The sequence below is a fragment of the Cynoglossus semilaevis genome, chromosome 1 (genome assembly GCF_000523025.1).
Source record: "Cynoglossus semilaevis isolate Cse_v1.0 chromosome 1, Cse_v1.0, whole genome shotgun sequence".
NCBI classification, from domain to species: domain Eukaryota; kingdom Metazoa; phylum Chordata; class Actinopteri; order Pleuronectiformes; family Cynoglossidae; genus Cynoglossus; species Cynoglossus semilaevis.
The window spans coordinates 20,986,539-21,004,535 of NC_024307.1; the positions used below are offsets into that span (position 1 = coordinate 20,986,539).

General features: G+C 38.6%; 1 protein-coding gene across 2 annotated transcripts in view; it reads right to left on the bottom strand.

The window, feature by feature from the left end:
* The window catches only part of pcxb (pyruvate carboxylase b), a 236,066-nt gene that overhangs the window by 21,477 nt on the left and 196,592 nt on the right, over positions 1-17,997 (bottom strand). For both annotated transcript variants that reach the window (XM_008318759.3, XM_008318767.3), the window contains exons 17-21: positions 16,270-16,510; positions 15,105-15,272; positions 13,245-13,326; positions 7,568-7,725; positions 6,649-6,735 (exon numbers count right to left, since the gene is read on the bottom strand). In XM_008318759.3, coding sequence (XP_008316981.1) covers positions 6,649-6,735; positions 7,568-7,725; positions 13,245-13,326; positions 15,105-15,272; positions 16,270-16,510 — 736 coding nt within the window. The remainder of the gene's footprint in view (positions 1-6,648; positions 6,736-7,567; positions 7,726-13,244; positions 13,327-15,104; positions 15,273-16,269; positions 16,511-17,997) is intronic.

The following is a 17,997-nucleotide window of genomic DNA, read 5'->3' on the forward strand; positions in this document are numbered from 1 at the left end:
CATCCCTTTACCTTCACCGCTGTCTTCTCTGTTTCCTTGGTTTTTAGACCAAAGGACAAAAATACTTTACTATTTTCTATCTCTATACTAACATCCATCCCACTGCATTCTTTAAGTATCCCAATACTTTCTTTTGTCTCCACTGAGTGATGACTTTTTTCACCCATTTTCCTTTGAATCACCACAAACGGGTTAACTCTCAGCTTCTGTTGATAATTCTCTCTCCTTTAAGTCTCTATGGGTTCCTCTCGCACATGCAGGAAACAGGAAATCTTACTTCCAGCTGTGTGTGAGCTACGTGTGATGTGTGAGGTTTTCTATATTTTAAGGCATGGCGAGAAGTAAATCTCATCCAGGCCAGGGAGGTTTTCAGAAATCTGATTTACTTTCACTGTATGAAGCTAAGCCCAGACTTTAACGGTTTGGCAAAAGGCTAACATTCAAAACAAACAATAAGGCATGTTCATGGGCAAATGGAAAATAATCATTATTGATATGATAAAGCTATGAGAAATGAAGTGTAGACTAGAAAAAATATATTTATTCTCTTAATTAGGAATGTCACGATTATGACAAAATATGATGCTCAAGTGTATAAATAAATAAATCACAACCACAACCTAACCTATGAACACCATGATGACATCTTGCACCTGTTCTGTTTTATTATATTGCTATTTTCTATTAGCATGCAGCAGCAGCAGCAGCAGCATCATCCAGCTCTGTGACCTTTCCAACTTTCTCACCACTTCTTAAACTAATTTGTTACAACATGTCAGTCTTCATACAAGCTTCTTACCACACTTGACACACAAGACCTTTCTATTCTCGCTATCTGTGTCCCTTCACTCAACTCTTCTTCCATCTCTAATCCATCCACTCACTCTCGCTGACGTTCAGCTCACTCCAGTGCTGCCGCAAGACTCCAAGCTCTTGGGAGCTCTTGGGTACTTTATAGAGTAGAGCTGTGTCTGTGTGCATAAGCTAGGAAAGCATTGTGTCTGTCCAATAAGTATTGAATGGCTATGGGTCATATTTTGGCCAGTTGTTTACAAAGCAGCCAGCACTATTTCAGTGGTAATCTAGTGAAGAACCTTTGTTTATGTTCAGATACCATTTTGCATTTATGCAAATATAATCAGTATGCATTCTTTCCATTGCCGAGTACTTTAATTAAATATGTAATAAAGTGAATGTGTGTGCTCCACCCTAACCACAGGGAGGAAGCTTAGCAGGAAAATGCTTACAGCCAGTTTACTTTTATTTGTATCAATAAAAAGCTCTTCCAAACCAAAAGGAAACAAATAATTCAATGTTGAACATAAAAGTCTTAAAACTGACCCTTCTAACAAATTAGACAGTACATCAATAAAACCCAGGATAAAAAAAAAAATCAAAATAAATGACAATAAACTTTCTGCACGGTTAACAAGAGATAATGACTGATAAAGACTGAGTAAAAGAGAGAAAGAGGAGCTGACACACCTGGAATGATAATATACTCTATACATGACAGACGTCTAATGGAAAGCAGTGAAGGTGGAAGTGCTGATGAAGGAGCAGATGAGACTTACTGACTGTGGGGAAGGAGAGGAGGAGAGCAGGAGACAGGAGGAAGAACAGGGTGATGGGAGGAGGGGGTCAGGGGGAATACTGAAGTGATGGTGGGAGTGTGTCTTTGGTAAAACCGACAAAGACGTCTGCACATTCAGAGTGACGCTCCAGTTTAAATTGAGATTGAGGGTGTGTGTATATACACTGAGCATGTGCTTGTAACTGCAACAGGGAAGTGACAGTGAGTGAAGAAAATGAGATAGAAAAAGAGAGGTGGTCCACACTGATACTTCAACCTACTCATCCACAGCACAAAAAACATAGCCCATGCAGCTGTGCACTAGGAAAAAAACTAAACCACAAAAGGGAAAATCTATGCCTGATGAAAGCAAAGACTGGAGAATAAAAAATAAAACAAAGTAAGAGATATTGTGAAAGATGCATAAAAACTGAACACTGCTGGGAAGCTGGATAAATTAATTCTGATTGTAGTGGCAAGCTCCCGTGTAATCTAATTGGTCGACCCATATGCCACTGCAACAGTCATTGACTCGTGGTAATGTCAATCGTTGCGTAAAGCTCTTTACCGATATCGCACGTTAAAATGGAAGCAAGGGTGAAACCTTGTGTGACTAGACTGTGTTAAAAACTCGTGTTTTTTTGTTTGTTTGTTTGTTTTAGAAAACCACAAAGGAAGTGGCTTTGTGGCTCGCTATTAAACTCTAATGTAACTATTGTAAGTTAAAGCTAAGTGACAGTTAATTTCACTCTAACAAAATATAAAATTCAGAAAACTACAGGTTCATTAATACAGTCACAACAACGTTTGGTCAACAACTGTTCCTTTTTGGACCTAATGTTGTGTCTTACTTTAGTCTAGTCAGCTGTCCATCTGGATAAACATAACCATCTCCACTGATTCAGTAACGTTAGCATCCTCAGTGTGTTTCACATTTTGCAACACTAATTAACAGTCAACAACAGAGTGCCATATAGTGTGATCTGAACTGACAAAATGTGGGACAAGTAGCAGGTTTGTATGGGACTCATTGTTCCACACAAACCTACTACCTACCTACCTACCTACCTGCCTACCTACCTACCTGCTACCTACAAACAGCCGTAATCAAGTAACATGAACGTATCTGGCCTTTTACCTCCACAAAACAAACTCTATCACTCAAGACATAACCTAGACCTGATAAGCACACACATTTTGCAATGTAACATATTTATCAATGCATTATCTTTATTCTTTCACATTTAACATAAAATAAGCAGATATGGCCCAGCAAAATATGACCTGATGTAATATTAAACAATTTAAATGTAAATAAATCTCTGTAAAACTAACAACTGATGTGGTTATATGGCCATCTGTGACCAAAACATGAAAATAAAAAAAAAACGTTCTCAGCACTATGAATATCACATTTCTGTAAGCAGAAAAGTAACCAAATAAAGTTCAAACCTAGACTATACCAAGATTCAGTGGCCATGAATAGTTATTCTGCATCGTTGTAGAACTCTATACAGCTATGTACACAGTGACCCTGGACCTGAATCTTCTCTTGAGATTTAAGATTTTCTGCAGTCGGTTGACCGATATGAATGTTCATGTTGCACTGCATGGTGAACACTGGTTACTTCTACTGCAGTGATTTTATCCAACTCAGTGTCATTTGGTTTGCAGAAAAAAACTCCGCACACTTTTCAATTTGTTGTGTACTTCGTGTGTGAGACTCACGTGCACCGTGTCGTTTCCCATCAGCGTCACTAGCATGCCCGACAGAAAAGCCGTTTTTTACATAAATAGCAGAATGCTGGTTCAGAATTTCCATCCACTGGTTTCAGCCAAAAGGTGGCATCTTTTTTCCCCCGGCACACTACACATGTGCGGCTTCACGGTATCGAAATAACTGCACGTTCCACGATTTCAAATGCTAAAGTTTGTGCTATCCCTGCTAATCAATAGTTTGTAGTGATGTGTCGTTCGCGAGTGATTCGTTCAAAATGAACGAATCGTTCATATGACTCGTGACTCCCGAAATGAAGGTAAAAAACTGAATCAGTACAAGCCTCACTCACTGCTGAATGATACATAGTTTTAGATGCTATAGATCTCCATTTGGAGCCTTAAATGTAGCAGCCAAAACCTCTATTGAATTTTCTTTTTGTAATGCATTATTAAAACAGTGCCTGTAGGATCTGTTCCTGTATGTTTTTGATTTTTTTCTGTTACTTAACTAAATATGCCTCTGGGCAAAAATAAAAAATGCCCCACAATGTAGAGGTAATGACTTGTGACTATTGTGCTCAGACAAAGGTTTGTTGTCTTGGACGTCATTCCAATCAGGTGATGTAACAATGCTGAAGGCTGTGCAAGGGCACGATGACGTGACCAGGAAAACGATGAGGATTAAGGCACCGGGCAGGTTTGAAGGTGCTGATTAGAATAGTGCACAATACATATAGATGATATATTATTAAACATTAGTGTGAATGTTCAAGTGTCTGTTTCTGTCCTGCAGCTCCATGTTCAACTGTATGGAATGTGTTTTATCATTTTCCCTGCAAAACTATGAATGCTGCACTACTCACATTTATCCATATAAACAAAAACCATTTGTAAGTTTAAGTGTAGAATAGGACTACAAATACGTAATATTCAGGTATTATAATATTTATAATATAATATTCAATATAAGGTCATAACCAGTGGCCATTCAACAAAGTTAGTCTTGGTTGTGCCAGACCAAACATGAGAGAGGATATTCAATATTTTGACACATATATAAAATATAAAGTCAGATAGACAAATAACTAGGCATCTTTGTGTAAAGCCAACAGCTGCACTTATCTACTCCATTCTTTATCTCACTCACTGAATCATCTGGCTAATTCACACCCACAGCAGGTTCTAACCTATACTTGACTTACTGTCCAAACAGCTCTGGTTCTAATCCATAACTGCCCTCAGTAAGTAGTTCTCCAATAATGTTGTCCATTTTTGGCCGACAACAGATAATCTTTCCTGTCCAGTCTGAACATTAAGTTTCTTACCTGCCTTCTTTTTAAACTGATTGGCCAACATGTAAACATTTATTACTGATCGTACCGTACTACTACAGTGGGCTACATACAAAATTCATAGCTCTTTCAAGAACAAGGACACGCAGGTGGTTCGACCTCAGAGTTTCTGCGAAAACGAATCCAATCAGTGTTAATGATTAGGAAAAAAAAATCAATGCACTAAAGATATTTTCTCATTTACAAACCAGAGGTCCTTTGTAGCTGCAAAACAAGGATTGTTTGCATGGATTAAGAGATATTTTCAGAATATGTACTGGCTGCTTAGCAAATAAATTAATGAATTAATAGTATTAAATTATTTTAATGGAGCATTTACTGAAGTAATAATCCATAACACCCATAACAAAAACAAAGCCTGACAATGAATAGAGTTGAGAAATCTCTTCAATGCAATTAGATGATGGGAAATTGAGAAATCTCTTCAATGCAATTAGATTTTACCAAAGGCTTGGCTGATTAAATGTTTTTTTTTTTGTTTGTTTTTTTTAAAACAGACATAATTGGAGCATTTATTTTTCTGTAGCGAATCATGCTGCATATATACCTCCAGCGGATAAGGTTTTGTGGAAACTGAGTACTCCAACAAACATCCAACTGTGAGAATCACATCTTGTGACGTGCTTTGGTAAAAACGTAGACCACTGCTTGGCCGCTCACCTTCCTAGTGTGCAGTGTGTGAGCGTCTATATCTGACAAGCACACTCCGCCTCCTTCATTGACAAACCATTGGGGTGAGAGAAGCAGCCATTGTCCAGCTAACAGGATACAATGGAGGGCATAGCAGGACCCATACTCACAATAAGCCTACATGGGCCTGTGCAGTGAAGCCTGCTAAGTCTTAATTGAATTGATAGTGAGTGAGGATGAGGGCAGGGGAGGATGGTGAGAAGGAATTGACGAGGAATATAGAGTGGAGGAAACAAAATTAGGAAGAGGGGCTCCATGAAGGACGAGATGGAAAGACATAAAAAAGGAAAAGATGGAATAGGTGTTCTGTAATGAGGAATCCAGGAGAGGATGACTGCAATGATAGAGAGGGAAAGAAAAAAGATGTGTCGATAGTGAATGTGTAAAATCAGCAAGAGGGCAAAGAGAAGAGGGGGAGATGAGTGAAAACACAGCAGCTGGGCAAAAGGCAAACAGGAAAACAGAGCAGTTTCCACAGTCAGAGTGGAAATTACAAACAAAGGAGCAATGGATTATTAAGCTGTGGTGGTAAATACTGAAAAAAAAGGGTGGAGAAAAACTAAAGCAGTACCTGCTAAATTGAGGAAGAGAATGCTGATGGTAGAGCTGACAAGTTAACTGCCGCTCTACAATTAATGACCCTCATGTGGAATATCACTGCGGTTAACTGCAGCTTCTACCAAACACTAGCAAACACGCACACACACAGAAAGCTGTCCTCCTGAAACTCAAGTTAGTAGTTGTCATCTTAAGTACATGGTTCAAGGTAACTTCCCCTGCAATTACCCTTCTAAGGCCACATACAGTAGATGGTCAGAGTAACAGTGAATCCAGACAGTGTGTAACAGAGGAAGTTCCAAATGTGATCAGGACCCATTTGGCTTAGCCGTGCAAAGAAAGAGGAGCGGCCTGGCAGAGGGAACGAGAGAAAGAGGGGCCTGTGCAAATCATTTTTCACAGTCTAAGACATTATGCATAATGAAAGTGAACCAATTAGACACAGTAAGGCCCCATTTGCTGGACGATCAACGTTCAATTATTGTGTCAATCTCAGAAACGCAGCGACTGGATCATATGACCCTTTTAAGGGATAGAATTTCTTCGAGTCAAAAAAGCCTGTAACTTTTCTTTGCTGTCAAACTGAGTGGGTGTCAGTACTTTCCTACTGCTTATTGCAAACAAACACATCTCACCAGTGGATCCACATTCATCTTTGTACTCGGACTCTGTTGTGATAATAAAATTAATGTGGAAATTGCACGGCTGCACTCAGGATAATAAAGGCGGATTGGTGAAGTTTTATCTCTGTCTTACCTTAATGAGATCTCCCAGTAGTTTGTTGGCTTCCACGTAGGCCTTCTTCACCTCCTTGAATTTATTTCCCAGTCCCATACTGTGAGCCTGCAATCAAACACAGTCAAACAAGTGGCAGCATAAATAAGTACTTTTTTTCTCCCCTCCTGTTCTTTTTATTAATCCTTGTGAATTTTACGTGTAAAATTCACAGCCTTCTGGGCAATTTGCTGGCAACCTGTAATTTAGAGCTTTAACTCGTGTCGTGACACCCATAGCTCCTGCATTTATAGGGAAGATGCTCATGCAGCAGACAACTGATGATTTACTGTGACACTGCATATAAAATGTTATTTATTACAATGGGCTTTGTTTAATATTCATTCATATATGATTCACAGCTGGGTCCTGTAAGGTAAGCTCACATATTTCCCTACTGGATGCACGGCAATGCAAATTAGTCACTATCAAATAGAGACTGTATACAGTATAAATACTGTATGGTTGGAATATATAAAGGTTTGTACAACAAATAAATATCTTCAAGCATCATTATGAATGATTAAGTTGAACAGATTTAGATTTAGTCACAATTGATTATCTGAAATCTAAACATTAAAATGAAACATTATCCAACTTTGTTGGTTAAGTTACTAAGTGTTGAAACTACAACATGAATCCTCACAAAAATAGTGAGCAAAACACACAAAGCAGTTGCGGTTTTCGTAACGTGTTGATGTAGACTGTTATTAGCGCCTCCCCTGGTACAGTAGTTCTCTCTTGTATCAGCAAGGATTGTAGTCAGTCTGTCAGCTGGAATCTTTCATTGTACAGAGCTACTCCTGTGTTTAAACTTACACTGTAACAACAATCTACAGTTCTCTGGTTTTAAATGAAAGTAAGATAATGCTACAACTCCTTCATTTGGAGCTCCAAGTACCTGGAAGTGAAGGTTGGTGTACTGTCCTCCTGGTATTTCATTCTCATAGACATCAGCGTTTCCAGATTTCATGGTGGCAGTGCAGTCAAACGGAGCATACAGGCCTCTGGTCACTTCCCAGTATTCACTGTAGTCAAAGACTTTGTCCAGAGCGATGCCTGAGACAGAGGAAATCAGAAAGGACATCATATGATTTTGTTTTAATGGGACTTTAAAACATTGTGTCCTTGAGTCTTTCAGTTTCAAACAACTTTTTTAAAAAAAAAACACTTTTCTGACCATTGTTGCTTAATGAAGTCAAAGAAAAAAGGCAGAGGTGAATCTGAATAAAATAAAGTTTTATTGGTTTGTAAAAACCAATAAAAAGGGAAGTAATGTCTAATCACAGAACTTAAACATTACTGGTATTTGGGCCACTATCAACTCCAAGCTCAGGGCCTCACTTTTAGGTCACGACCCAGGAACACTGTATTAGACCTTAACATCAAAGAAGGGTAACTGCAGACAGGAGAGCAGGGGAGCGGTGTTGTTGGTCCACCACCTGAAGCTGGCACTCCTAATTATACTAATGATACCTCTCCTTTTATTAGTGGTGGTACCACGAGAGACAGAGAGACAACTGTGCTGACAAGAGTGTGTTGGGAGCACCAGAGCACACCTAGTCAAAGACATTGGGCTGCTGAGGAGGCAAGACCATGCTGCAGTGTTTGGAATTGACATTATTAATGTACAATAACAGCCCTGTTGTGCACCTAATTAATGTCTGTTCCTGATGCCAAGACAGAACCCACGTGTCAAAATCACCACATCACCACTCATTTTGGTAGAAACGAATGCAGCAACCTGAGCTTTATCTGAATTAATGATCTGAGCCTGATGCCAGACACACAGTTTTGACAGCACAGGGCTTGCGCTGATAAATTTGAAGTATGACAATATAAACAAGATTTAGGCCTTGTCAAATCTTTACAGCGTCCTGTTTGTTTGGACACATAGCAGTTTTCACTGCCAGAGTAATTTCAACTTATCAAGACAGACAGCTGGTTCTCCAAATACAGCAACGTAGATGTTTGTTTTCTTACACATGCCAGGGTCGTCCACACTCTTGCAAAGGTCATGTCCTAATGGCAAGACAAAAGGGTTATATTTATCTTTGATAACTATTCATACATAATTATATATTTAGTTTAGATTTTTACAAATTAAACTGATAGTAATCTTTAAATGAATACATTTCTTCAAAGGATAAAGGGTTAAACAAGCAGTGGAAATTAAAAAACTTATTACAACTTGATTCCAAATGCTCACTTCTCTTGCTTGTTTTCCTTTTTTTCCTGCTACACACTAGGTATGCAGAAGCCTTTACCCTGAAACACAAAATGTGCCTCAATGCCACTGAAGAACGTGTCATGTGCTGCATTTGGCTCCAAGCATTAAGCCACGAAAACAGGAAAACAAACAAAGCTGTTTACAACCACGGTAACAAAAATCACAGGGTACGTTTTTTTCAGATTTTAAGCAACTGCGTGCAACTGAGTGCTCGTGTGCTTTATCGGTGATCTCTGGCTGGGAAAATGGAGCTACTGTGAAATCGATGTAAAATGAATGTGCATGATGTTGCTGCTATTCAAAATCACACCTCTTACCAAAACAGTCAGCACAGAGGTCAATTTTCCTCTCTGTTTGTCACCTAAATTTTTTAGGCTTCTGTTGTGAAATTGCCTCCTCCATTTCCAAAGGAGACAGCACGTTCAACAAGACAGCAGGCTCTAATAACTGAAATGTCATTATGCATCAAATTATGTTCACCTCAGGTGAAACACTCTAAACCACACTCCATTTATTCATTTTAGTCATTATAAGACACAGGGTAGCCCTCCGTAGTTCTATTTTATATCCATATACATCATCTATATACAGTATATATCTATATATATTATTCCTCATATAAAAGAGTTGAATGTAGCTGCCTAAGATGAGTCACACCAATTGTCAGCAGATGAATAAGGCAATAACATGAATACTGCCTTGATTTCACAGTACATACTTCCCCAGTAATAACCAACCACTGCTAATGGTAAGGTAAGTGTGCAGAACAGGTACATATATGGTTCTAAATGTTCATTAAGACAAACGAGACGTGAATGCGTCATTGTTACCCAGCTGTTGTTGTGTATAACACGTGCGGGCACATAAGTGCTGGTGTATCTATACATCAGTCATTGAGGTGGCTGCCTGGCAGTGATAAAGCACCGTCAATGTGTACAAGTGATTAGCATTGCAAACTAGCTAATGCAGGAGACGGACAAACAGACACTGAAAGGCAATTACCTCAAATTATGCATGTAATACACACAGCTTATTGGTAGGAGAGCTAGTCGAACGCAGAAAGACAGATGAGAGAATGGGTAAAAATGGAAAATTGGAGACAAGAGCTGTCCATACGTCTTTCTACCTGCGTGTATGTGTTCCTAAGTAAAACATTGAAACAAATAATGAGGAGAGCGTCTACACTTGGAGTGCATAGATTTTCCATGATGCTACACCCTGAGCAGTTTATTATGAAAGCTGAAAATCCTTCATCAGTGAATTTCATGCTTTGTACCCACCAAGAGGCATTAAATGCTGCACCAAAGTGTCTCATCATTCAAGTGCAAACGTGTTGGTGAATATACATGATTTTTTTTCCCCGTTAACAATATGCCCGGGTGTGTGCACAGAGTGGTTGACTGAATAAATAAGCTGACAGCTAAAATTCAAATTAATTAACCAGTGACACTCGTTTTTTTTTTTCCCTAAGAACAAAGTGGTGCAGTGGGAGGGGGGAGGGGGGGGTTTGTGAATGTGAGAAGCGGGATGGAGGAGGCAGAGAGAGAATGTGTTAAGACGGAGAAATAAGGAGAAACAGAGACATGCAAAGTGCTGTTAATTGTTTTGTCTGTGAGTGAGAAAAGAAAAGAAAAATGAAGAGACAATGTGAAAGTAGAGGTGAAATAGAGCACGATGCAGAAGGCTGAGGGCTAAAGTGGCAAGAGAAGGAAGGCAGTAAAAAATAAGGTCGTGAAGGTATGGAAGTGTACGAAGGAGCAGTGTGTTGATTACAAAAGTAGTGAGATGAGAAAATGGGGGCTGGAGGAGCGTAAAGGTGCAGACAAGTGCAAGGTGACTGATATAAAAGAAGTGAAGTGAGGAGGAGTTAGTCTGCATGTGCATAATGCATGTGTCAGGGTCACATAAGGACAGAGTAAGTGTGCCCTTGTGTGTGGGTGTGCGTGTGTGTCTGTCTATATATATATATATATATGTGTATATATGTATGTGTATATATATATATATATATACACATATACACATACATATATACACATATATATAAATATATATATAGATTATCCATATATGAGCTTGTGTTTGTTTGTGTGTGTGTGTGAGAGAGAGAGAGAGAGAAGAAAAATTGCACGACATCAGTGAGAAAAATCCTCTTGATCTTCAGAGACAGCCTTATTCTTCTTCAGCTGTTTATAGAAAACAAAATACTTACAAACTAATTTTCTTTACTTAATTTGGGCTGCATTTAAGGCTTGATTGGTAGCCTAACGACCCTGCTTACAGAATTCACAGATGGAAAAGGCAGTGATTTCACAAAACTATGTAAATGATGTCCATCCTGAGGTCCATTCGTACTTTTTATATTCCTACAGACTGACTTCAAAAACAACTTCAGTGCTGTGGTCCTCTGTACACAACATCAGCCAGGTCTGCCCACTGTTTCAGTTGTATTAGCTCTCCAGTAAAGACTGACATTGACACACTAATTCACCTAACACCACATAGGTTCTTCTTTGTTGTGAAAAATGTTTTGTCAGAATTAAATGTCATATGTTTTATAAGGAAACCAAATGAGAACTGAGATGAGGATGGATAAGAAATTGAATGTTGATAACAGTGTTGCTAACATTAAATTGTACATACAGTACATACGATGTATACATTTCTGGATGTATGGATAGTCCAACTGTAGCAGTACTGATTTTCTTCTCAAATACCACGAACACTGAAAAATGGGTGAGGAACTTTTTTAATTGTTTGAATTGTTTTATTAAAGTAGAAAGCAGCAGCTGGGTGAGGTTTCACCTCCAAAGAAATGAGACATGTATGACACTAAAAAATATAGCATGTCTTCTTGGCTCTGTCTGTGGACTACTATTCTGGAAGCTTCCTCTAAGAATGATTTGTCTTTTGTTGCTGCAAATGTTTTGAGATCAGGAAGCAGTCCATTAACACCATCAGGAACGTGATGGTAACAGTGTTACAAAAGCCGCACTGGAATTGTCAGGGCAGCGTCATGTAGGCTGTTTAGTCATCTGTGTCAGTTCTCATTTCAAAGCCTGATTATTGAAATAGAGGTTGTTCTTGCAGGCTGTTGTATGTGGCCTCACTTTTAGATAGGCAGAGTTTCTCTCCAGTTACATTTACCCCCGGCAACAGTATCCTCTGCTTTTAACTGCCTAGCAGTAACAAACTACTTTTAATGTTAATAGCACCCTGCACAACAGCAGCCGACAGCGAGGGAACTGTTTAGTGTAAACAGCGTAAACATAATTAACAGTGGTTTTGTGGGAATGAGCTTTAAGATCCAGGTAGAGCAGAGCCAGAGATCCCGAGGGCGTTACTCTGTATAACTAAGCAGCAAACTTCACATCAGTTCGAATTCTTTAAGCCCCTTTCTATTCCACACTTTTATCCACACAAGCTTTAATATCTTTTCCATTCTGCACCGACGGGGGCAAATGTCACACACACCTCAGTGAGGTATCAGAGGAAGGAGGGAGGGAGGAAGGGAGGGAGTGGGGGAGGAGCTGCAGGCCATGAGAGCAAAAATCAGTAGAAAAGAGTATTAAACCAAAAACCTAAGGGGAAAATGAACACAGAAAATCACTTCTGGTCTGATTTTTTTCTGGGGAAGGTGTGAGTAGATGTTTATGACCTTTGAACTCTGAGACACAATTCTCATAAAAAGACATAAAAGCACATATGTCCAGCAAAAAACATTTACTCTGTCTTAAGTTCCAAACCTTTGAAAACTTTTACTTTAATTCACCTTTGATACTTTTTTGTGTTTGCTATCCCTAAGCTGCATGTGCTGCTTATTCCAAGTTGAAGCAATAATTGGAGATACGCTCTGTCATTTATTGATTACCAGATTGATTTTCTTCTGCCCAGCTTCATGTGAAGTAGTCCATTCTCACACAGACTTGCTATGTTACATTAATCAACGTCTTGACAAAAAAGATCTATTCTTAGACTATGCTAAGCTTAAGACAAAGTCCAAACCTTTTTCTTCACTCCAAAATGTATATACTATATTAAGAAGAAGTATCCAAGTATCCATTAACTCTAAAGCTTTCAGGGAAAAACAGCCAGTATGTTCTAATTGCACTGACACATTTACAGGATGAATGTTGCCCCTGGTGGCCAAATATGGTCCCCCTTAGTCTAAAAATATTTGCACCAAATGGGTGTAATCTGAAACTCTAACGTGTGTACAATCAAATTAGATTTGAGTAATGAGTAAACCATCAATGCATGATATTATTGAGATTAAATTGTATGTAGGATGGGTGGACAGACACATTCTTTGTTTTATGATTGTGTCAAACACTGAAGATGCACTTACCAGTGTCTAGATCTGTTCCCTTGGCACAGGCCACCATGGCGCCCATACTGGGCTGAGAAGTCATACCAGCCATAGAATCGACCTACAGAAAGTGGGGGGAAAGCAGGACTTTTATTATGTGATTCAACAGGTAGGTGTAGTGTAGCCACGTTTTTATTGTTATTAACTGGGTGACATAACATAAAGGCTCCAATGTTTGAAGTTGTCTCATTGGGATAAATAAAGTGTAGAGTGCAAAGTTAAGGTTTAGTTGTGCAAAAGTGAATAAAGTAGTAGGAATGCATTGGTATCTGTAGTCAAGTAATTCAGTGATGTCTTATTACAACAACCAACTGCACACTAATCAGTCAGTGCTGTGTTTTCCCACTGCAGTTCAGTGTCTAACTGCTCTCACGGGCAGTTTGTTAGGACATCAACACTATCAGCAGTTTGAAGGTAGGAGCAGGGCTTACTGACTGATTAGTTCTGCAAGGAGCAATCTAACAAAACACCCAAAGGATGCTCAAACAGCTAAATACGCTAATGTCTTGGCACAGTGGATAAAGCGTTCACACTTCACTAAGTCACTTTCATGTAAATACCTTTTTAAACAATATTGTCTGGGTTCATTTGTTTATTGGAACACAAAAACAGTTGTTCACTGGAACGCAGTGACAGTTTAAATTGAGATGTGCTATCGGTGTAAAAGCTCTGCTCGCTTTCTGTTCACCTAGCTGTTTCTGCCATTCAGAAAGTTGATTTAATTTATCTTTATTTTATAGTTTATTTTATTTGATCTAAATTTTTATCAATTTTTTTTTTTAGAAAAATCTGTTTTCTTTCTGTGTTGACAGTAGCATTTTGTTTGAGGCTAAAGACTGTAAGCATTTTCTTCTTTGGTGTCCTCACCTTGATGCTACTCTGTATAGACAAGTACACATATGGATACACTCGTTAATATTGAGGAACCTTTAGCTGTAAGGCAGGGGTATTAAACACTTTCACCATGTGGCCTGAGAGAGAGGGACGATCAATATAACATTATTTGACTCAAAAGCTGGTTGTTATGAAGTTCCTTTAACACTTAATGGATTGACTTTACACAGAAGGTGTCATGTATAGTCAGATAAATGCTGATATTTCTTCTCCGTCTCTATCTCTCTGCACATGTCATGATAGGTGTCCTTGGGTGACCGAAAGGTGCCTATAAAATAAAATGTATTTTAAATTATTATTATTATTATTATTATTATTATTATTATACAGCTTTGAATGCCAACATTGTTTAAACATGAATAACGTATTTACTGCCCCTACATGGTTAATATGCGACGGCAAATTTATTTTACATTAATGCTTTATTCCTACATATATTTAATTCTTCACAAAAACCTGATGGATTTATCTATTTGTGTCTAATATGTGGTCAGCATTTTCTATGTAGTATTTCTGAGTCAAAGAGAAATAAAAGAAATAAGCAGAACTGCATAACAGTATAAGTGGCAGCCAACCCTTATAATGAAACTGCCTGTGTTGGCAGCATACGTCAGCAAACAGCAGAGGGAAATGCTATCGGCTTCAACCTTTATTTTTCACTGTCCCTGTTTCAGTGACATTTGCCATTGCAAAGTATAAAAAGTGGTGGAAAATAAGGTTTGGTTCATATTGTTTTCTGTGAGTTCAGGAACAGCTTATGTTGAACAGTTTGGAGGTAACATGTTGTAATGTAATGTACTTGTAAAAAAAAACCTTAATAAACCCAACAGTTATCCAATACGCATTTTGGAAATGTTTCATATGCTGAGAAAAATAATAATATAAAAAACCCCAGATGATCTAGAGAATACTTTGACCTTTAAAACTGCAAACATGAATACTCACAGCCACATCCACGACGTCAGCTCCAGCCTCAGCACAGGCCAGCATGGCAGCGACACCGGCTCCAGCCGTGTCGTGTGAATGCACATGGATGGGCACATCTGGGAAACGCTCCCTCAGAGCACCAACCAGAAGTTTGCTTGATTGTGGTTTCAGCAGTCCAGCCATATCCTGGTGAGACATCGGAGAGGGGGGTTACATGAGTGGAAAAAATGTAAAATATATGAAAATATATTCTCCGTATATAAAATAATATTATTGATCAAGCAATATATGTATAGAAACAGAGGACACCACAACCTCAGTGTGCCTTTGAAAGGTTTTCTGTCTAAAATATCCGATAGTGTCACAGCCGGGGTCACACAAGATTAATTTAAACCGCCTGTCATTGTCCTAATTAGGGAGGAACGTGTACACAACAGTGGATGAGGCTACAAATAAAAACTGGAGCATCACACCAATAAGAAGATCATTTACTACAGCACATGCAGACAAATCAGTGAAAATCAAAACTTGAAGAACAGTTGAAGATCTACTGAAATGTCTGGTTAAAAACAAAACATGTCAGAAATACTCAGAATACCATAGATAGTCAACCCCCGGTCAAATAAATCTGCTGGCCCCTTATTCAGCTTGAAACTAAGAGACGATTAAATCGATTTTCTGCATTGATTATAAATATTTCTCTCCCTCTGAGTCATTGTAATGCAACTCAGGTTCTCCATTTCCAAAATATCTCCATATTTGATCAAACTTGAAATCTCCATTTCCAAAATATCTCCATATTTTTTAGTTTGATATTATCTCTTTAACCTCAAAAACAACAAAATCAACATTTACCAGAGCTGGTACCAGTGATGGTTGTTGCATATTTCATTCAAATAAAAGTAAGTTTACTCACAAACTGCAGTCTGCTTACATTAACACTATAGTCATTCTATTGTGATTAAAGGGAATTTCATTAGTATCTCAGCTAGTCACTAAGCCTTTACCAGTGAAGATTTTTTTAATCAAATTCAAAAACCTGAATTAATTAAGAAAAGAATGTAGTAGCAAAAGAATTATTACAACATGATTATTTTATCTTCTGAATAAAAGAGCAAACATAACCAAAGATAAGTTTGTTATATTCAATACACCCGACCGCGACATGTTTGTGTCTTCTCACCTTGATACAAAGGATGTGGGTTCCAGCTTTGACCAGCTCATCTGCCAGTTTCAGATAGTAATCCAGGGAGTACTTCTGTCTCATGGGGTCAGACACGTCACCCGTGTACGAAATAGCAGCCTCAACAACGCCCCCTGCAGATCCTGCTGCCTCCATTCCCAGAAGCATGTTTGGCAGATAGTTGAGGGAGTCAAAGACACGGAAGATGTCCATACCGTTCTCCTTGGCCACCTCGCAAAACCTGCAGGAATCATCATAGTAACTAATGGCACAATGTGTTTTTTACGCAATGTATCAGAGGCAATTTGAGGTAGTTTAGAATAAGCCGCATATATCCATTTTCATATTGCCACTCATGAACACCGCCATATCGGCGTTAATACAATTTTCTCCTCATTCCAGGAATAGTGATCTTACAGCGCCTGCAGCCTGCATGCAATCACTCCAAAGAAGCTCATACCTGTCTCATTATCTGAACCACAGTGGTTAAACCCCTCCCTTCAAGTCTGGGTCTTAATCAGATTTTTTTATAATGGGTTGAGTTGCAGAGTTTCTGCATGTGGGGAATTCAGACATGGAAAGCTGCTGCGTTTGTAAACAAACAGACATACAGTACAGCTGGCTGTGGGAGTGTGGACAACGGCGAGACAACAATGTATGTTAACTGTTGTTGGGCGTAGCTTTAAGAACCCGACAAAAACCTATGAATATAATGAGCTAGAGTGCTCACTATTCAGTTGAATTTTCTAAGCCTCTTCTGTTTTCAGGACACAACAACCTAAATCACAATCGCATGACCTTTCAACTCTGTGCAATTTCCAAATATTTAAACACCACAATCCTCCCCTTGGGGAGCACACATTTCCATGACACTGTGACCCTTAAAATACACTTTAAATCAATGAAATGAGACCAAATTACAATTTGATTTGATTTCCTTAATAAAGATGCTGGAGCCACTTGGCCGCAGGCTTCCTCGCTCCAAACGCTGAGGCCGAGGAAGTGACAGAGTAAAGGAAAGACAGAGAGGGAGCTGAGCAAACAGATCTAAGCCATTAATCACAATCGAGCAAATTTTCACTGACACTATCTCATGGGACATAGAGTGAGGGTCGGGATTAAAAAAAACACAAACAGGAACTCAAACTGAGGGACAGATGTGTCTCTGCTGGAGGAAGGAAATAAGTGAGTTAAAGAAATAGATGAAAAAAAGGATATATATATACACATATATAGACAGTATATATATATGGAGAAAAAAGTTCCAGAAAAATTGGGTTTCGAGCTACATATTGAATGATCTCATGAGACCTTGTGTCCCTGTATGGTGGACTAAAAGCATAGGGAAAATTCAATACAGACATTCAGATTAATCCCAAATACATCGACAACTATGTCATTTGTGTGCAAAGGGTTAAGATGTTCAACAGAGAGCAGCCGATGGGGGAAAAAAAAACTAAACATGGACGACTACGTAGAACAAAAAGGAAATGTAAAATCTGAGTTTACATGGAAGTCAATGCTCTGAACAATTAATCACTTCTAAATTCCAAATTCTGTGAGTAATGGCTGGGTCCAATTTTTTCCTTTTATTTTTTCTACAGTTATGTGTGTGGTTTTGTTTTTGTACATTTTTTTCCTTTAATTTTTTCTACAGTTATGTGTGTGGTTTTTCAAGGACTGCAAGAAATTTTGACAGTGTTAAACACCTGGGTAAGTTTACAGAGA